The 22,407-nt window shown below is 48.2% G+C and overlaps 1 protein-coding gene across 3 annotated transcripts in view; it reads left to right on the top strand.

Moving 5' to 3' along the window:
- Positions 1 to 22,407, top strand: part of bcar1 (BCAR1 scaffold protein, Cas family member) — a 114,275-nt gene that overhangs the window by 74,534 nt on the left and 17,334 nt on the right. For all 3 annotated transcript variants that reach the window (XM_042323131.1, XM_042323130.1, XM_042323132.1), the window contains exon 2: positions 5,229 to 5,879. In XM_042323131.1, the coding sequence (XP_042179065.1) occupies positions 5,229 to 5,879 (651 nt within the window). The remainder of the gene's footprint in view (positions 1 to 5,228; positions 5,880 to 22,407) is intronic.

Below are 22,407 nucleotides of genomic sequence, written 5' to 3'. Positions count from 1 at the left end.
GCCCTCACTCAGCACTGGGACAATCCTGATTCCTTACGTTGACTACATATAGGGAACATCTGAACGTACATTAACATTGGCATTACTGTCTGGGTATTGTAATAGCACAGTAATTGCACATGTCTATAATTGGCCATATCTGGCACACAGAGAGTAGGCAACCCAGGGTCTGTTCTGGCAGTGGAACAGGGAACCAGGAGTGTTTGATATCTCATCATGAGACTAACAAGGTGCCGGAGTCAATGGAGTGTATTCATGGATGGCTAGGGAAGCCAGGCTTCCCCAAATATTTGACCAATCTTTTTCTGTTTTACAATTATAACATAATTTATCTTTCTCTTTTCTGTCAATTTGCAAGTGGGTGAATCTCAATGGAGAAATGATCAGATCGAGGGGAACAGACCCATCTGTCTCAGTATGTATAGACCATGTATCTGATACTGTCTGGAACAAAATAGTATGACATGTTGCCGCTGTAGCATTTGATTGATTGATGCCATCAAGCATTTGGCCTCCCTTGATAAAAAAATGATAAAATAATTAGCCAATCAGCATTGAGCTGAGCTCAACTGTTGGTTGTCCTGGCAACAGCAAAACTCCTCTCAGTGTAGACCAGTCTGGAACTGGCTTCACACCAATCAAATCACAGCCTAAGCGAAACGTCATCCTTGTCAGACAAACTTGTCTGTTGATTTCATGTCCTGCAAGCTAGCTTGTCCCTTTCCTAGGCCATGGATGGAGAAGTGGATTTGGACTTGTGGTTTTGACTTAATTCTCTGTACAGGCAATGATTATGACGCCGATTCTGATCTAACCATAAATGAATATATTGTGCCACTGGTCTGAGACGACTGAAGTTCAATATGTAGTCTAGTAGCTGGTGCATTGTTCCCATACCAGGAAGTTAGGGTTAAAAACTCAACTAAAATTGAACCAACATGAAAGAGAGGAGGATGGCATTGGTGTTCAACTAGTCTACAAGTAGGGTGAGTCAACTTAATTGTATTATATATTATACATGCACACACACACACACACACACACACACACACACACACACACACACACACACACACACACACACACACACACACACACACACACACACACGGAAATCAGTACCATGGACAGCCACACACACACTGTTCAAAAGTTTATGGTCACTTCAAAATGTTTTTTCCATTAAAACAACATCAAATTTATCAGAAATACAGTGTAGACATTGTTAATGTTGGAAATAACTATTGTAGCTGGAAACGGCTGACTTGTAATACATAGACGTAGAGGACCATTATCAGCAACCATCACTCCTGTGTTCCAATGGCACGTTGTGTTAGCTAATCCAAGTTGATCATTTTAAAAGGCTAATTGATCATTAGAAAACCCTTTTGCAATTATTTTAGCACAGCTGAAACTGTTGTCCTGATTAAAGAAGCAATTAAACTGGCCTTTAGAATAGTTGAGTATCTGAAGCATCAGCATTTGTAGGTTCGATTACAGGCTCAAAAGGGCCAGAAACAAATAAATGTATTCTGAAAACTCATCAGTCTATTCTAGTTCTGAGAAATGAAGGCTATTCCATGCGAGAAGTTTCCAAGAAACTGAAGCTCTTGTACAACGCTGTGTACTACTCCCTTGACAGAACAGCGCAAACTGGCTCTAACCAGAATAGAAATAGGAGTGGGAGGCCCCAGTGCACAACTGAGCAAGAGAACATGAGAGTGTCTAGTTTGAGAAACAGACGCCTCACAAGTCCTCAATTGGCAGCTTCATTAAATAGTACCCACAAAGCACCAGTCTCAACATCAACAGTGAAGAGGCGACTCCGGAATGCTGGCCTTCTAGGCAGAGTTGCAAAGAAAAAGCCATATCTCAGACTGGCTAATAAAAATAAAAGATTAAGATGGGCAAAAGAACACAGACACTGGACAGAGGAAGATTGTAAAAAAAGTGTTATGGACAGATGCATCTAAGTTTGAGGTGTTCGGATCACAAAGAAGAACATTCGTGAGACACAGAAAAAATGAAAAGATGCTGGAGGAGTGTTGACGCCATCTGTCAAGCATGTTGGAGGCAATGTGATGATCTGAGGGTGCTTTGTTGATGGTAAAGTGGAAGATTTGTACAGGGTAAAAGGGATATTGAAGAAGGAAGGCTATCACTTCATTTTGCAACGCCATGCCATACCCTGTGGATGGCTCTTAATTGGAGGCAATTTCCTCCTAGAACAGAACAATGACCCAAAGCACAGCTCCAAACTAGACAATAACTATTTAGGGAAGAAGCAGTCAGCTGGTGTTCTGTCTATAATGGAGTGGCCAGCACAGTCACCAGATCTCAACCCTATTGAGCTGTTGTGGGAGCAGCTTGACCATATGGTACGTAAGAAGTGTCCATCAAACCAATCCAACTTGTGGGAGGTGCTTCAGGAAGCATGGGGTGAAATCTCTTCAGATGACCTCAACAAATTGACAACTAGAATGCCAAAGTCTACACGGCTGTAATTGCTGCAAATGGAGGATTCTTTGACGAATGCAAAGTTTTGAAGGACACAATTATTATTTAAATTTAAAATCATTATTTATAACCTTGTCAACATCTTGACTATATTTCCTATTCATTCCTATTCATTTTTCATTTTGCTAACTAATTTCATGTATGTTTTCATGGAAAACGAGGACATTTGTAAGCAACATTGATTGGACTAACTTGTTTTTGGTATCATTAAGACTGTTTTTAGTGTATTAAACTAAGCATATATAGCCTTGTTGAATTGATGATGTTTAAGTTGAAGTGGTGCTGGAATAGCGGAGGCAGTGCTCCTGTTGTCTTTGTGCTGACTTGCGGTAACTCTGTGGTTCTAAATCAGTAGTTGTTTAGTAAACTGTCAAACATTAACTTGCTTGACCATGCTGAAGGTCATAACTGTTTGTTACATGCTATATTTGCTTTGTGGACTTGAACGGACAGATGTTCCTCCCCGGTTTTGTGATAAAACAAACGTATGTGTAGTTGACTTCATTCTGCAGTAGCAGCTGTGACTGTTGTCTCAGCCTTATTGTATATCACGCTGGTATATGAATGAATGGGTTATAGAGCAAACAACGCAAATTATCACAACATAGGTTGTAATATGTATTTTTTACTGGCTTGGCTTCCTCAGTGGTTTTATACACACACCGCTACTGGCCGTGGTGGAGGTGGTACATGTTTTACTGGCTTGGCTTCCTCAGTGGTTTTATACACACACCGCTACTGGCCGTGGTGGAGGTGGTACATGTTTTACTGGCTTGGCTTCCTCAGTGGTTTTATACACACACCGCTACTGGCCGTGGTGGAGGTGGTACATGTTTTACTGGCTTGGCTTCCTCAGTGGTTTTATACACACACCGCTACTGGCCGTGGTGGAGGTGGTACATGTTTTACTGGCTTGGCTTCCTCAGTGGTTTTATACACACACCGCTACTGGCCGTGGTGGGGGTGGTACATGTTTTACTGGCTTGGCTTCCTCAGTGGTTTTATACACACACCGCTACTGGCCGTGGTGGGGGTGGTACATGTTTTACTGGCTTGGCTTCCTCAGTGGTTTTATACACACACCGCTACTGGCCGTGGTGGGGGTGGTACATGTTTTACTGGCTTGGCTTCCTCAGTGGTTTTATACACACACCGCTACTGGCCGTGGTGGGGGTGGTACATGTTTTACTGGCTTGGCTTCCTCAGTGGTTTTATACACACACCGCTACTGGCCGTGGTGGGGTGGTACATGTTTTACTGGCTTGGCTTCCTCAGTGGTTTTATACACACACCGCTACTGGCCGTGGTGGGGGTGGTACATGTTTTACTGGCTTGGCTTCCTCAGTGGTTTTATACACACACCGCTACTGGCCGTGGTGGGGGTGGTACATGTTTTACTGGCTTGGCTTCCTCAGTGGTTTTACCCACACACTGCTACTGGCCGTGGTGGGGGTGGTACATGTTTTACTGGCTTGGCTTCCTCAGTGGTTTGACCCACACACCGCTACTGGCCGTGGTGGGGGTGGTACATGTTTTACTGGCTTGGCTTCCTCAGTGGTTTTATACACACACCGCTACTGGCCGTGGTGGGGGTGGTACATGTTTTATCTGGCTGTGATTCAGGCAGCACAAAGAATATGGGAAATATATATGATTTATTTATGGTGCGTGTGCATGTGTCTATGTCTGTGTATCTGTAATGGGGAGAACGACAGAGATAGTCAGGTCAGGATGTGTTATAATGGGTTTTAGACGGGGGAACCTCTGCTGACCGTATAAATAACCACACTGTGAACAGAGACACTATCTCCACTGCATGGAACCCTGTCCCCACAACCTGTCCATCTGGGCTGGGGAGGGAGATAGCCATGGGCAGGAGGGCGGGAGACAGAGCTGTAGCTCTCTCGGTCGTAAATGATCAGCCCTGTGCCCTGTGTGGCATTGCTCTTGGATAGAGGCCTGGGTGCTGAATAGACAGATAAATAGTGGCAAGGAATGAGAGGCCCCTCTGGTATAGGCAACATTGACTCTCCCTCTCTTAATAAACACACATATGGACTAAGGTGGACAACGCGAAGCCAGGCAATAAATCAGAAAGTGGAGGCACCTCACAATTAACCAATCAGGCGTAGCTAATATAGCTTGGAGACAGAGAGACAGAGAGAGAGAGAGGGGGGGGAGAGAGGGGGGGAGAGAGAGGGAGGGGGAGGGGAGAGAGAGAGGGAGAGGGGGGGGAGGGGAGGGGGGGGAGAGAGAGGGAGGGGGGGAGAGAGAGGGAGAGGGGGGGAGAGAGAGAGAGAGACCCATGCCAGACTTGTCTTACCACTCTGTACTAGGGGAGGGAGGGGATACCGGTCAGGGGGCACTCCAAATATTGGTTTATTTTCAAAGCATCCCATAGTGAGTGGGTGGCTGTGTTTGCTCTGGGCTGGCAGATGGAGCCTGTGCTGTTAGGTGTCAGCTGTGTTTTATAGTTATTTAACTGTCCTGGAAGGTATTGAGTCTGGTATATGGAGTCAGCCTGCCCTGGCACTAGGGAATTTGACAGTCTAACATTATGGAAGTAAGTGTTCTTTCTCACTGAAGAGTACTACAACCGAGTTTAACATCTGGAACTTTGTTCAACAAACTCTGGGTATCCAATTAATTAAAGATAACACAGCTTGTCTGTAAAGGAATAATTAACTAACCCTCTCTCCTTTTTTCTGCAGAACATTCTGGCTAAGGCCCTGTACGACAATGTGGCTGAGTCTCCAGACGAGCTGTCCTTCCGGAAAGGTGACATCATGACGGTACTGGAGCGGGACACCCAGGGTCTGGATGGCTGGTGGCTCTGCTCTCTGCATGGACGCCAGGGCATCGTCCCTGGAAACCGCCTCAAGATCCTGGTGGGCATGTATGACAAGGCTGGGCAGCAGCAGTCTCCTCTCCCCCATGCCTCCCAACCTGGCCCTGCCCAGAGCCCGAGCCAGCTGGCCTTCCCCCCGCAGAGTGCCTACTGCAAGCCCTCCCCCTCCTCCCAGTACACAGCCATGCACCCTGCCTTCTCCAACCCTGGGCCTGTCCCCGCCCTACCTGACAGCATCTACATGATGCCCCCCAACCATGGCAAGCCTTCTTCTTCAAGCCTGTACCAGATACCCATGGGCCCCCAAGCCCCACCCAAGGCCCCCATGCTCTCCCAGAAGAAGTTCCACGCTCCTGTTCAGGACATCTATCAGGTGCCTCCCTCAGCAGGAGGGCCTGGACCTGGGCAGGATATCTACCAGGTTCCCCCCTCACTGAACCAGACTCAGGACATCTACCAGATCCCCCCCTCCATAGAGAAGAGGAGCTGGGACTCCTCCAAACCTCTAGGAAAGGTAAGTCTGTTTTGAAAAATATTGCACATTACACAACAAACACGTTCCTCTAAAATCTTAAATACAGACTTGTTAGACATTTAGGTCCACAATAGCTAGTTTAGGCTCTCAGTGTCATCTGACCTCATCCTGGTTGGGATATGTTTGGTATCTGAGCATGTTTGGTATCCTGTTATTGTTTCTCCCTCACTTCCTCTGTCTGTTGTTCTCACTCAACAACAGCTCAAGGCTCCATGTCATTTTCAAAGCCTCAGGAGAGGAGAGGGGGATGGAGAGAGAGGAGAGGGGGAAGGGGAGAGGAGAGGGGGAAGGGGAGAGGAGAGGAGAGGAGGGATGGGAGAGCAGAGGGGGATGGGGAGAGCAGAGGGGGATGGGGAGAGGAGAGGAGGGATGGGAGAGCAGAGGGGGATGGGGGAGAGGAGGGATGAGGAGAGGAGAGGGGGATGGGGAGAGGAGAGGGGGATGGGGAGATGAGAGGAGGGATGGGGAGAGCAGAGGGGGATGGGGAGAGCAGAGGGGGATGGGGAGAGGAGGGATGAGGAGAGGGGGATGGGGAGAGGAGGGATGAGGAGAGGAGGGATGGGGAGAGGAGGGATGAGGAGAGCGGGGATGGGGAGAGGAGAGGAGAGGGAGGATGGGGGGAGGAGAAGGGGGATGGGGAGAGGAGAGGAGAGGGGGATGGGGAGAGAAGGGGGATGGGGAGAGAAGGGGGATGGGGAGAGGAGAGGGGGATGGGGAGAGGATAGGGGGATGGGGAGAGGATAGGGGGATGAGGAGAGGGGGATGGGGAGAGGAGAGGGGGATGGGGAGAGGATGGGGGATGGGGAGAGGATAGGGGGATGGGGAGAGGATAGGGGGATGGGGAGAGGAGGGGGGATGGGGAGAGGAGAGGGGGATGGGGAGAGGATAGGGGGATGGGGAGAGGATGGGGAGAGGATAGGGGGATGGGGAGAGGAGAGGGGGATGAGGAGAGGATAGGGGGATGGGGAGAGGAGGGGGATGGGGAGAGGAGAGGGGGATGGGGAGAGGATAGGGGGATGGGGAGAGGATAGGGGGATGGGGAGTGGAGAGGGGGATGGGGAGAGGATAGGGGGATGGGGAGTGGAGAGGGGGATAGGGAGAGGAGAGGGGGACATATATTGGAATAACGAATGTTTTTTAAATAATTCAGGTATCTATCTGCTGGGGTTGGGTGAGTAAGCATTTTGCTCTGTTAGGCAGCAGGCTGGAAGGGGGGTACCAGTACCAGCCAGTGCGGTAACAGTAACAGTACAGTTTGTTGTGGCTGGTATTCTCGAGGGAGTGCCCCCCAGGCCTGCCTTAGAGCACTGAGCCATGTGTGAGAGCAGCGCTGGAAGTGAAGTGTGATGATGATGATGGAGGAGTGATTGGGCGGCAGCAGCAAGGTGCACCTGGGCCCTGCAGGAAGGGGCGTATCACATGAGATGTCTCACCGTCTTAAGTCCCCACAGACTGTACGATTTTAGGCGTTTATGCAACGATTTTGCCGTCTCAGACAAAATTTCCACTTCATGGGGCAAATTCTTAGGTCATTAACGCTTGTTGGACGTCTTGGCTCGTTCAGTGTGACAGAGTCGCGGTCTGCCGATTAGGTACCGCTAAGTTCAGCCGTAGGTTCCGACAAATGTTTAGCCTTTATCGTGTTTATGGCTGGTGCTACGAGCCGATCCCGGTGACTGACCAATAGGAACAAGGCCGGCACTTGAATATGCACACAAGAATACGATTATTGTGAATAGTCAGATTAATATAATAGTTTGATTAATGCTTTGCAAGAAGAAACATTTCACTAGTAATCCTGTTTACATGACGCACAAACTCACCAATCAAAATACACGTTCTACCACAGCGACCATTTTATTTTGGGGAAGCCAATGATTATGATATATATATATTTTTTTTTTGATTGTGAGTTTGTATGTAAAAACTATTTCTAACATGGATATTTTCAGTTTTTCTGAAATCACTACACTCACAGTGCTGGTACCTGCACGGGTCAAATAGACCACTGCAGTTGATGTAGCCTATGTCGGCTGATGTAAATAGTTGCAGAATGTGATGACACAGTTGATGTAGCCTATGTCGGCTGATGTAAATAGTTGCAGAATGTGACGACAGAACTGAAGCAAACCGTACAATCTGGCCAGGTTGATATCAATATTTTAATTTGGGAACATCGCACAGTGTGACGTGTTTTTAATCGCAAAATACTGAATCTAACGTACGGTAGGTCTGCAGGTCGGCCTTTAAACCTGTCTGCTGCTGCCATAGAAAGGGAATTAGAACACAGATACAGTATGGGATCTCTGTGGCCTCTCCTCTCACCCCACAGCAGGTCTGTCTACGAGGCATGACCACAGGGCTTTGTCCTTCACAGAGGGGGTTAGAGATGGGCCTCTGCATGGTTGAGATCTGCCTCTCAATAAGGCCAGCTATCTGTCAGATACAGAAGTACAGACGCTCACAAAGAGAAGGAACAGAGAGTTAAACAGTAGTATTTGACAAAACAAACATTGCCTTTGTGTTCCCTTGCTGTGAGTGTGTTAAACCTATGTCCTATCCCCAATGATGTATGGGTGCAACTTCAAAAGAATCTGAAAACGAGAGGAGAGTACCAGCTGTAGAAAGAGGGAGTGATTTGAAGACAAAACAAACACACGTGACAGTTGGATTGAGGCGACATGAGGGACATAAGAGAAAGGGATCAGAGAGAAGTACAAGGCCAGGGCTCACAGAGAAACAGTGGACTGGCCGATGAGGAGCTCCCGCCCGGTGATAAGACAGAGGTCTCCCAACAGAGTTCACACTCCAGCCCAGAGCAGAGTGTTTCCAAATGTTGGCTGATTCTAGAGTGCTGCCTCAGTCTGGTGGAACTCTCTAACTGTCATATAGTGTCATCCCAACAGCAGGCAGTACAGGAAGTAGAGCGGGAGGAGAGCAAGTACAACTAGTAGGGAGTAATACAAGTGAAAATCCTGTATCTCACCACAGTCCCACAGTAAAACATAATAAATATGGAGAGATCTGAAATGCCTAACATGATGGTCCAGTGGTAGAGATTGTTGTCAAAGTAATTCCCTCTTAAGGCTGTGTTGTGCAGGTTATTTTATGCACATATTTACCTTGAATTAATGACCTGTATTGTTAGTACTTGTCCTTGTAACCCGAGGTGAACCCTTCCATTCCGCCCCCCTTGGACACTGAGCCAACACACACACACACACACACACACACACACACACACACACACACACTGGGATGAAGACTAATTTGGGAATGAGGGAAAACACCGGCATTGTCTCAGCATCCTCTGCTGCTCAACTGGAGGAGGTAGAGACTAGTACAAAGACAGTTACACTTGGCAAACATCTGATAAGCAGGAAGACAACACAGCTTGTCTGTAAATGTAAAGGAATAACACACACTCAGAATCTTACTCTAGACCCATGTCACTAGTGTTAGATTGTTATGCTGCTATCTTGATTTTGTGTGCTGACCACCTCAGCCTTTTCCTTAGATGAACCGGCAACAGTTGAGCAGGTTGGAGAGGTGAGGAGGTTGGTAAAATACCCAGTTGGTACGACGAGCCTTCCCCAGACTGGCAGGGGGGCACCCTGATCCCAGTCAGCTGTGCCAGCCAAGCCTGGTCCAGGCCTGGGGACAGGGGATGGGAGACGGGGGCAGGAGGTGGGAGGGGGTTGCGGAAGGCCAAGCAGCAGCTGGAACAACTGTGATTGGTTAGCAGACCTTACATCAAAGAGGATGTCTTTTGAATGGGTGTGGCCCTGGCACACTCCTTCAAGGGCCTGGAATTCTCTCTCTCCTTCCCTCATCAGCCCCCCCCTGTCCTCGTCCTCTCCATTCGCTCAGCCCCCTGTCCTTGTCCTCTCCATTCGCTCAGCCTTCCCTGTCCTCGTCCTATCCATTCTCTCAGCCCCCTATCCTCGTCCTCTCTATTCGCTCAGACTTCTCTGTCTTCGTCCTCTCCATTCTCTCAGCCCCCTGTCCTCGTCCTCTCCATTCTCTCAGCCCCCTGTCCTCGTCCTCTCCATTCTCTCAGCCCCCTGTCCTCGTCCTCTCCATTCTCTCAGCCCCCTGTCCTCGTCCTCTCTATTCGCTCAGCCTTCCCTGTCCTCTTCCTCTCCATTCTCTCAGCCCCCTGTCCTCATCCTCTCCATTCACTCAGCCCCCTGTCCTCGTCCTCTCCATTCACTCAGCCCCCTGTCCTCGTCCTCTCCATTCACTCAGCCCCCTGTCCTCATCCTCTCCATTCTCTCAGCCCCCTGTCCTCATCCTCTCCATTCTCTCAGCCCCCTGTCCTCGTCCTCTCCATTCTTTCAGCCCACCCTGTCCTCGTCCTCTCCATTCTCTCAGCCCCCTGTCCTCGTCCTCTCCATTCTCTCAGCCCCCTGTCCTCGTCCTCTCCATTCTCTCAGCCCCCTGTCCTCGTCCTCTCCATTCTCTCAGCCCCCCTGTCCTCGTCCTCTCTATTCGCTCAGCCTTCCCTGTCCTCTTCCTCTCCATTCTCTCAGCCCCCTGTCCTCGTCCTCTCCATTCACTCAGCCCCCTGTCCTCGTCCTCTCCATTCACTCAGCCCCCTGTCCTCGTCCTCTCCATTCACTCAGCCCCCTGTCCTCATCCTCTCCATTCTCTCAGCCCCCTGTCCTCATCCTCTCCATTCTCTCAGCCCCCTGTCCTCGTCCTCTCCATTCTCTCAGCCCCCTGTCCTCGTCCTCTCCATTCTCTCAGCCCCCTGTCCTCGTACCTCTCCATTCTCTCAGCCCCCTGTCCTCGTCCTCTCCATTCTCTCAGCCCCCTGTCCTCGTCCTCTCCATTCTCTCAGCCCCCTGTCCTCGTCCTCTCCATTCTCTCAGCCCCCTGTCCTCGTCCTCTCCATTCTCTCAGCCCCCTGTCCTCGTTCTCTCCATTCTCTCAGCCCCCTGTCCTCGTCCTCTCCATTCTCTCAGTCACCCTGTCCTCGTCCTCTCCATTCTCTCAGCCCCCTGTCCTCGTCCTCTCCATTCTCTCAGCCCCCTGTCCTCGTCCTCTCCATTCTCTCAGCCCCCCTGTCCTCGTCCTCTCCATTCTTTCAGCCCACCCTGTCCTCGTCCTCTCCATTCTCTCAGCCCCCCCTGTCCTCGTCCTCTCCATTCTCTCAGTCACCACTCTCGGACCGACTCAGTGTTTTTCAGTTTTCTACCTAATCCATTTATTGGTATGCCACGTAGCCACTCAAAAACAACCCCCACCTCTCATTCAAACCATGGCAACTGCTTAACCCAGCCAGAGAAACAAACAAGTCAACAATTCACCGCTGTCTATCTGTCCTCTTCCCATCTGAAAGAGAAGACAGAACCTGAGTGGCCTCAGTAAACACCCAGCTGTGTTAGAGCTGAAAACACCACTGTACTCTCTGTCTCTGAAACCCAATTAATCAGAAAGGATATATTTCATCCAGACTCTTTGCTATCGCCCTCAGTACCTTTAGCAGGGTTGCTATAAGAGGTCATGACCTGGCTCCTGTATGTCTATAGGAGAATCCACTGCTTTCCTGATATGTGCTAAATGCTAAGCTGACAGGGGCTTGAGAGTTGCACCACTCAGACATTGAGGAGGAATGACTCCACTGGGACTGGAGCTACCACGTGATCTTTTACAACCTTCTCTCCTGCTACTGTCTACAAATGATTTCAAAGTACAGTGTGTGTCTGTGACTGACATGTTCAAAGCAGAACTCACTGCTATTGTGTGAGGCTGACGGTTGGTGGAGAGGTGGAGTTGAAGAGCGATCTGTTTGAGCCTGGGCTCCTTTGATTAGGGCCATCGAGGTAGATCCAAGCCTTCTTATCACCTGCAGCCTCTAATGACCCTGTGTGCAGGTGAGAGACGCTGTGATAAGGAGCCTGGCAGCCGGGGGCTAACAGCACATCTGCTATGGGACTCAGCTCCTCTCCTCCCCTCTGCACTGCACCTGTGGAAAAAGGTGGGAGATTGAGATTCTATTGGTGGTTTTGTGGGCTGCCTGCTCTGAAAGTAAATGTGTAATCTCATGAGTGTTTAAAGAGACCTGGCGGGCGCTCACTTGAAATGTAGGGAGGAGAAGGGGGGGCTTATCTGCAGGAGCAGGCAGGCTTGTTGGGGAAGGTTTCTTCGTGGAGTGAGGGAGGGAGGATGGGGGTGGGTGAGGCATCAGGGGAGAGAGAATGAAGGTGTGTGTGACCTGCTAAAGAAATGGCTGCTTGCTGTTGCCTATTTAGCACATAAATATACTAGATACACGTGTGTCTGTGTGCGCGCTTGTGATGGATGATGTGAGGAGGGGGAATGCGGGCAGGGAACAGAGAGAGATGGATGGATGTACAGCCGAGGAGTCACTCTCCCGCAGGCTAGAGCAACAGTCTAAAAGCAGCTGCCGGTCCGAAGAGCAGAAATGAGCTCATCCATAGAGATGAGACAGCTGCTGTGTGTTCCTGTTAGTGCCTCGCAGGCTTGTACTTTTGTGGCCTTCTTTATCTGTAACCACACATTCCTGTGTGCACTACCTCTCTCTGTGCCTCACTCCCACACGGCCCCTGTAGCTTTACCTCATCTAGTTTCAGCCTGGGAGCCAGAGGAGCTCTTCTGTGCGCTGCCACACACCCCAGCCATGCACCATCACACTACCACTTGTTTATTTCTTCACTCCCCTTCTATATCTCTCCTCCCACACTCTCCCTCCCATTCTCTGTCTCTGTAAGCGGAGAAGTCCTTCTCCTAATGAAGAAAGCGCTCCTGTCTGATTGTGTTAATGTAGGCAGTCCTCTGCAGCCCTCTGGGGTTCGTGTCTCCGTAGCGCTGAGATTAAAAGAGTGTCTCCCGCATTGTGTGCTTCTCTAAAAGGTCCTCTGATTCAGCCCACATCACTGTACTGCCCGGGCAGTGACAGGGAGGGGGGAGTCACTGCATTGGGCAGCGAGTGACTCAGTAAGCATCTCACTAGGCATCTCTGCACAGTGCTCCACTATGCACTCAGAATGTTGTGGGACTGTGTATAAACAGAGGCTCCAGATGTGAGTGTCCCTGCCCAGCTGCTCTGTGCTGTGCTCTGGGAAGGGAACACTGGGAGGGGTGGGAGGCTGTGGTTGGAGTCCCATTCTGGGGCAGCAGGTGGTTAGAGCGTTGAGCCAGTAACTGAAAGGTTGGTAGATCGAATCCCCGAGCTGACAAGGTACAAATCTGTCGTTCTGCCATTGAACAAGGCTGTTAACCCACTGTTCCTAGGCCATCATTGTAAATAAGAATTTGTTCTTAACTAACTTGCCTAGTTAAATAAAGGTTAAAAAAAAAAATACAACAATTCTGTCCCCCCCAGCCTGAGCTCATGCTGGGATGCAGCTTTGATGGCTCTGCCTCCACTCAATGGGACCTGAGCTTTAGAAGCCCAACTTGAAGTGTGTGGGGATGAAGTAGGACTGAAGTGGTTGGGTTAGTCTTTATAGAATCAGAGTTCACTCTTCTAGTACATGGCATGTGGGCTCATTGGTCAGCAGCACAGAGGGATGTCTAGAGTACAGCCTCACTACGGACCCAGGTGAATCTATATGCAATCTATCTGTTGCTGCTCAATGGAAGTTGCTCTGGATAAGTTGAGTTTCACACATTTTCTCTGTAGATGTGACACAGTCTGAGTAAGGAGGTCAGTGAGTGTGTGAGTGTGTGTTTAAAAGCCTTGTTTCTTGCCTGCCAGGTCTCCCCTCCATTACCTACTGTGGACTCATTGTCTGCTCTGATACTGTAGAGAAAGGGGAGAGAAAGTGAGTATGGGAGACAAAGGGAGGGAGTGCAGAGGGAATCACAGGGGAAACATTGCCCTGAGCAGTGGAGCGCTGATGGGAATATACTTTTTGGGCTGGTCCTGTTATTACCTCCCCACAAAGCCTACATCAGATAGAGGGGAGGGATGGGGAAAGCCTACATCAGATAGTGGGGAGGGATGGGGAAAGCCTACATCAGATAGAGGGGAGGGATGGGGAAAGCCTACATCAGATAGTGGGGAGGGATGGGGAAAGCCTACATCAGATAGTGGGGAGGGATGGGGAAAGCCTACATCAGATAGAGGGGAGTGATGGGGAAAGCCTACATCAGATAGTGGGGAGGGATGGAGAAAGCCTACATCAAATAGTGGGGAGGGATGGGGAAAGCCTACATCAGATAGTGGGGAGGGATGGGGAAAGCCTACATCAGATAGTGGGGAGGGATGGGGAAAGCCTACATCAGATAGTGGGGAGGAATGGGGAAAGCCTACATCAGATAGTGGGGAGGGATGGGGAAAGCCTACATCAGATAGTGGGGAGGGATGGGGAAAGCCTACATCAGATAGTGGGGAGGGATGGGGAAAGCCTACATCAGATAGTGGGGAGGGATGGGGAAAGCCTACATCAGATAGTGGGGAGGGATGGAGAAAAGAGAAAGGGGTTAGCAAGGGACATGGGTCTTCCCCTTAGCGTAAAAAGCAGATCCCCAGAAGCCTTTTTCTCTGTGATCCAGTGGTTTCTCATCAAAGGGATGGGATATCACAGGAGCCAGGGGCGATCTTTGTTCTGGGCTGGGGGAGTCAAAAGGCCAGAGAGAGAGAGAGAGGCCAGATTATAGGTCAGAGTGGTGGGACACAGGGTTCACACACGAAAAACATCAGCTCAACACCAACTCCTGACTCCTGAGTGGTGTCATTAGTGTGAGGATGTGTGTAGCCATGTATGGGTGTTTATATGTGGTGTGTGAGGTTGGCCTTATTAGTGAGTAGTAAACCTAGTGGTCATGGCTTTAATAGGGGCTGGCTCTTTGATGTTTTCATGGTCCTCTCAGTAGGGTCAGGGATAGAAGGGACCAACCTTGAGTAAGGAGACAGGAAATACATAAGGCTTGAAATAATGGGGAACTCAGGCTATGTTCTAGTGTCAATAGTGCATTCATGTAAAAAAGCAAAGCCTAACACTGCTTATTGCAAACAACATGGAAGCATTTCTATTCCCACTTGACACTCTCTCTACCATAGAAATTACAGATGAATAGATTGATAGTGAACTATTCTCCTGTTCTTATCCAACGGTGCTGTGACTAATACCCTGTCACTGCTAGGAGACCTCTCTCACTGCGTTTCCACGATGACACAGTCACTGACATTTTTTTCAACATTTAACCTTTTATTTAACAAGCCATTTGAGACATACCTATGTGTGGTGTTGCCAGGAGATGCTGAAGAGAGATTTTACATGGGGGTTGTAGACAAAACACCCTGAGAGAGAGCGAAAGAAAGAGAAAAAGAGAGAGTTGCAGAGAGTGATGCTCCCAGCCAGTCACGGTCTGCCCAGTCACGGTCTGCCCAGGTCACGGTCTGCCCAGTCACGGTCTGCCCAGTCACGGTCTGCCCAGTCACGGTCTGCCCAGTCACGGTCTGCCCAGTCACGGTCTGCCCAGTCACGGTCTGCCCAGTCACGGTCTGCCCAGGTCACGGTCTGCCCAGGTCACGGTCTGCCCAGTCACGGTCTGCCCAGTCACGGTCTGCCCAGTCACGGTCTGCCCAGTCACGGCCTGCCCAGTCACGGCCTGCCCAGGTCACGGTCTGCCCTGTCACGGTCTGCCCAGTCACGGTCTGCCCAGTCACGGTCTGCCCAGTCACGGCCTGCCCAGTCACGGCCTGCCCAGGTCACGGTCTGCCCAGTCACGGTCTGCCCAGTCACGGTCTGCCCAGTCACGGTCTGCCCAGTCACGGCCTGCCCAGTCACGGCCTGCCCAGTCACGGCCTGCCCAGTCACGGTCTGCCCAGTCACGGTCTGCCCAGTCACGGTCTGCCCAGTCACGGCCTGCTGTTAATTAGGGCCTGAGTTAATTAGGGCCTGATTAATCCTGCAGCCCGGACCAAGCAACCAGGGATATGGGGCTGTAAATCCACACACCCCACCCTGCGTCAGCGTCTCAGCCCCCCACACCCCCACGGGCTCCACTACAGTCAAGCATTACTGCACTACTCCCATTTATTGCTGCGGCTGGGACGGATATTAGTTCTGATCTAGGTCACACACCAGCTGCTTGGAAAGTTTTAGGTTAAACAAGCCTAGTTCTGAGGGAGGATTATGACCTTATTTAAGAGCATTCTCGGAATTGAAACCCTTCGTCACTACTCTATCCAGGTGAAGTAGTCAGTTTGAATATCCCCACATATATTTACAAATATGCAGTTTACCATATACTTATAGGATAAAATTACTACCTATCGGACAAATTTGAATGGGTCTTCTTCCTATATCCTGTAGTCTGTAATCTGTGTGTTTGAACTGTCCTATATCCTGTAGTCTGTGATCTGTGTGTTTGACCTGTCCTATATCCTGTAGTCTGTGATATGTGTGTTTGAGCTGTCCTATATCCTGTAGTCTGTGATCTGTGTGTTTGACCTATCCAATATCCTGTAGTCTGTGATCTGTGTGTTTGACCGGTCCTACATCCTGTAGTCTGTGATCTGTGTGTTTGACCTGTCCTATATTCTGTAGTCTGTGATCTGTGGGTTTGACCTATCCTGTAGTCTGTGGTATGTGTGTTTGACCTATCCTATATCCTGTAGACTGTGATCTGTGTGTTTGACCTGTCCTATATCCTGTATTCTGTGATCTGTGTTTGGCCTGTCCTATATCCTGTAGTCTGTGATCTGTGTGTTGACCTGTCCTATGTCCTGTAGTCTGTGATCTGTGTGTTTGACCTGTCCTATATCCTGTATTCTGTGATCTGTGTTTGGCCTGTCCTATATCCTGTAGTCTGTGATCTGTGTGTTGACCTGTCCTATGTCCTGTAGTCTGTGATCTGTGTGTTTGACCTGTCCTATATCCTGTAGTCTGTGATCTGTGTGTTTGACCTGTCCTATATCCTGTAGTCTGTGATCTGTGTGTTTGACCTGTCCTATATCCTGTAGTGTGTGGTCTGTGTGTTTGACCTATCCTATATCCTGTAGTCTGTGATCTGTGTGTTTGACCTGTCCTATATCCTGTAGTCTGTGATCTGTGTGTTCGACCTGTCCTATATCCTGTAGTCTGTGATCTGTGTGTTTGACCTATCCTGTAGTCTATGGTCTGTGTGTTTGACCTGTCCTATATCCTGTCGTCTGTGATCTGTGTGTTTGACCTATCCTGTAGTCTATGGTCTGTGTGTTTGACCTGTCCTATATCCTGTCGTCTGTGATCTGTGTGTTCGACCTGTACTGCGTCCAAGCCACACTGCCTACATCTCTCCCTCCCTCTCCCTCTTCGCCATCTTTGAGTGGGCGGTGGTGTAGATGAGGTCACTCTTCTCTGACAGCCATGCCACTCTACCACTGAGGAGGACCCAGGAGCTGGGTTGCTATGACACAGCTGCAGCCTGCCATATCCTGTGCTGTGCTGGGCTGGGCACTGGCATCACAGCTGATCATGCCTGTAACCTGTGCAGCTGTGAGGCAGTGGTTACACGCCCCAGTCTCTCATGTCTAGGGAAAGATGAGGAAAAATAACATGGAAGAGAGATGCTTGGTGGGGAGGTCATCATCTGCTGTTTGAAGCTGGTGTACAAAATCATCTACCCCTGTCCTCCGTCCCCCCTACACATCTCTCGAATGGTCACAGATGGCCCCTCATCAGGCTGAGATGGGGGGGGGGGATCTGTGGAGTAATTCTCCTGCACGGTCGGCCTCCTAATCCTCACGAAGAAAAAAATATGTGTGAAGTTACTTCAACTCCCCTCAGCGTTTGGACTTTGACCCTAGGATAAAACACTCAGGGCTTTGTTATTCATGGCCTAGTCAGGACCATAGAATAGATTTAGGAATTAGAATACTAGAATGAGCCGTCTTATGATGGGATAAAGGTCAGCCATTTTGGTCAGGGAGTTGGTCAACCATGGTTTGCCAGTGCTGTGATAAGATATTGTGTAAAAAAATATGTATTTGAAGAATTTATCTGCACTGTGTTTGTTAGCTAGCTAGCCAGCTGTGTTTGTTAGCTAGCTAGCCAGCCACTTTTAGAGGAATGATTCCATAAATATGTTCAAATGAACTGCTAATATGCCAGCAGTCAGTCCTCAGCCAAATGTTTTCCACACACATAGCTACGTGTAGCCTACTTAGACACCGGGTCCCCACATTTTCCAATCTCCCACACCATATAGGCTGAAGCCATAGGGCTCTTTTCACAGGTTCTATTTCTCTATGTGGGAGCATTGTGAACAGTAGGTCAGGATTTTAAACTGGTTACATGTATATTGAACGACCCAGCAGCTTTTCAGCATGTTTTGTTATATCTGTATAGCAAAAAATCAACAACGAAGTTGGCTCTTTTACAATGGGGGTCAATGGGAAAGAATGTTTGTTTTCCTCAATTTGTGTGTGTGGTCGAGAGGAATTCCTTCTTATGACATGAATCCCGACCCGGAGTGTAGCACTCACAGCTTTCCAAGAAAACAACAATTTTGACATTTATGGTCCATTTGCATATATTTTATCAGCTATTTATACAGAAAATTGGTATAAAACCCATATAAACTGTATTTATAATTACACAACAATGTTTTAGGTTGACAATTGTATTACACCATTTCTGTTATACAACGAGTGAGTCTAATCCTGGATGCTGATTGGTTAAAACCTAATTCCAGCCGGTGTCTATTCCACAAATTACTCCCAGCTAAATCTATGACGTTAAAATGCCTATTTACTCTGTTCCATCTGACTGCACAATCCACTGTCTCATCAGCTCAGCCAAGCAATTTATGTATTAGATCTCCACTATAAAAAGCATCTAGACATTATCTTACATTTCTTTTAGACTAACATTTAGTTTTCAACAGCAGATATTTGTATAAACCTTGCAGTCTGTCTCTCTGACATTTGCAACATTGTTTCAATATTGAAAATCAATCTCCAGCTGTCCCATAGTAATGAACATGTTGGGACGGGACAGAAAGGCTGGCAGCTTTTCTCAGCCAGTCGAAATCATGAATCAGCAAAGTTTTTATGGATATACTGTATATGAAGAAATATCAATAGAAGAACAGGAAATTAAGCTAGGTTGCTGTCATACCAACTTTAGTTTGAAGTGATTGTGTTAGCTGTGTAGTTGGCCACCTCTTCTGAACAGTGTCCTGGCGAGAGAGCAAATGTTCTATGCCAGGCGAAATCGCACATCATTAGCTCATTGTTATGGATGCATCCCCCCCAAAATCACTAGAAAACCACTTAAACAAATGCAAATGCAGTTACTTTGCTGTTAGTCTGGCTACACTACACTAGCAAACAAGGAATAAGAACGTTGCCAGCCGTCATGGCAACCGAACCAATAGAAAGAACGACCAGCCTGCTTGAGTAGCAACCCTAGATTTGTCTCTGGACTATATCTTGTGGAAGGATGAAATAGTATAAATAAATTCATTAAAATAACATTTTTTAATGAAAATATGTCAATCACTATTTGTGTATATGTTGGTATCCCGTTGTATAAAAGTGATAATATCCTCAAAGCCGGTGTCGACATCGTCTCGGGCATAACAACACCTGTGCCAATATATCCTCCAAACACCGGCTTCTCTGGCATTATCACTTAAATATATCACATACCTTTTATTTTCCTGCACATGTAAAACCAGGATTATGCCTCTCAATGCCATTCCTTCCAAATAGACTGGTTTGGATTTCTCCCTGCCAATATGACTGCCATTTTCACCCCGTTCTTGAACTTTTGAGTGTTTACGACAGCCCTCTAGTAATTGAATAGGATCTCTATGGTCAGGGAATTGTACTAACGCTGCAACACTCACACTAGGAGGTGAGGGCCCTCGGAGTGTGGTGTCAGGAAAATAACCTTACACTCAACGTCAATAAAACAAAGGAGATGATCGTGGACTTCAGGAAACAGCAGAGGGAGCACCCCTCTATCCACATCGACGGGACAGTAGTGGAGAAGGTAGTAAGTTTTAAGTTCCTCGGCGTACACATCACGGACAAATTGAAATGGTCCACCCACACAGACAGTGTGGTGAAGAAGTCGCAGCAGCGCCTCTTCAACCTCAGGAGGCTGAAGAAATTTGGCTTGTCACCAAAAGCACTCACAAACTTCTAGAGATGCACAATCGAGAGCATCCTGTCAGGCTGTATCACCGCCTGGTACGGCAGCTGTTCCGCCCACAACCGTAAGGCTCTCCAGAGGGTAGTGAGGTCTGCACAACGCATCACCGGGGCAAACTACCTGCCCTCCAGGACACCTACACCACCCGATGTCACAGGAAGGTCATAAAGATCATCAAGGACAACAACCACCCGAGCCGCTGCCTGTTCACCCTGCTATCATCCAGAAGGCGAGGTCAGTACAGGTGCATCAAAGTGGGGACTGAGAGACTGAAAAACAGCTTTTATCTAAAGGCCATCAGACTGTTAAACAGCCATCACTAACATTGAGAGGCTGCTGCCAACATACTGACTCAACTCCAGCCACTTTAATAATGGGAATTGATGTACAAAATGTCACTTTAAAAATGTCACCAGCCACTTTAAACAATGCCACTTCATATAATGTTTACATACCCTACATTACTCATCTCATAAGTATATGTATATACTGTACTCTATACCATCTACTGCATATTGCCATCTTTATGTAATACATGTATCACTAGTCACTTTAAACAATGCCACTTTATATAATGTTTACATACCCTACATTACTCATCTCATATGTATATACTCTACTCTATACCATCTACTGCATCTTGCCTACGCCATTCTGTACCATCACTCATTCATATATTTTTATGTCCATATTCTTCATCCCTTTACACTTGTGTGTATACATGGGTTATTAGTCTTCGTAGTCTAGCCTTGGTTCACTTGAAAGACCACGTCACAAGAGTCAGGAGAAGTTTTTCTTTGTCTTGCCTGTTGCAGGTGGACTGGCAAACCCCTGTGTTCCGAAACGATCTGGAGAGACAGACAGGGTTGGCTGTGGAGAGTGGTGGCATGCATCATGGTGTCAGCTGGGTTAGGAGTCAGTGGACTGTGGCTAGTGGGGGACATGGGCAACAGAGGGGCAGTGGGGTGGTGGTGATGGGGGCTCTGCAATCTGTTCCTTTCCTCAGGGTGACCCCTGTTCCAACAGACAGAGCCTCCATGAGAGTACCTTGTGACCAGCTGCCAGCCCAGTAAAGCAGCGAGGGCTCAGGGCAGAGCATCACTGCTCCACATTGTTCTAAACCCTCAATGGCACCAATGTAGCTCCTCGTCTTTCAGTTATTTTATTTATTTAACCAGGAAGGGCTCATTGAGATTAAAATCTATTTTTCAAGAGCGCCCTGGCCAAGATAGGCAGCACCAAGTCATTACAAAAAAATTACAGAGAGACAACATGAAAAACTACAAGTAATTCAGTGACATCATCATTATGACCTGATAGAATGTTGTGACAGCTTTCGGCTGGGCGAGCCCCCCCACTCCCCCACTTCTCTCCCATTGACAGAAGCCTTTCAACACTATTGATGAGGACTTGGCTAAGAGCCAGAGCCTATATGTACCCATACCCTCCCCTCTCCAGCGACTTCCTCCTTGACAATTCACACTATTGACCACCATTACTTATGCTGATGGAGCTCAAGGCCTCAGAGGGATCCTCCAATACCATTAGAAGACTTTAAGGGCCAGCTGAGGAGGGCATTGATAGGGCTGGCTCATTACCATGTGTTGAATTACCAAAACTCTGAGAATGTTTCCTTCTAATCTCATTAAAAGCTCACGGAGGATCTTTGTCAATAAGAGCGAGGTTGCGTGAAAGACATCTGACTCTCACTTACTTCTGTCAATAAGTAGCCTGACGCTCCCAGGAACCTGCTGGTGTGTAATGTGTGATCATGTTTCCGTGGGCTGTTTACGTTCATGTCAACAGGACAAAACATGACAGATAAAACGCAATATATATGAATAAAGTCAGAATGACATGTTGCCAGTTGTGCTTGGGTATCCCATCTCATCACCCTTATAGCACAAAGGAATGGGTTTGTTGTTACTATGTGGTAGTAAAAGGTCTTTAGGTCAAGAGGAGCAAACAATAAATGTTATGATCTCCAGTATATCTGAGTATTGAGAAAAGCGAGTGTTTTGTGTGAGAGAAGGCTGCCAAGGTGGCTGGGAGATATCATCCTGGAATGTGTTAGATGAAACACCTGCTGTGTACTTTAAACGTGTGTGAAACTGGCTGGCTCCATGGAGAATAGGCTGTCTGGAGAGACTAGGAAAGACAGGGATGGGAGGGGAGAGACATGGAAAAGGGGGGAGGGAGGGAGACATTCTAATATTACTTTGGTTCAGTTGATTCAATTTGTTCTGGGGTTTTCCCTTACTCCTATTTCAGCTTATAGGCTGTCAGGTAAGAACATCTACTTTCTTTAGTCACTGGTTCTGAATGAATGGAAGTTATATAGAGCCATATAGAGGCGGAGGAAGGATACAGACAGGACGTGAGGACAG

The sequence above is a fragment of the Oncorhynchus tshawytscha genome, linkage group LG06 (genome assembly GCF_018296145.1).
Source record: "Oncorhynchus tshawytscha isolate Ot180627B linkage group LG06, Otsh_v2.0, whole genome shotgun sequence".
NCBI lineage: Eukaryota > Metazoa > Chordata > Actinopteri > Salmoniformes > Salmonidae > Oncorhynchus > Oncorhynchus tshawytscha.
This window is presented reverse-complemented; position numbering and strand designations above follow the sequence as displayed.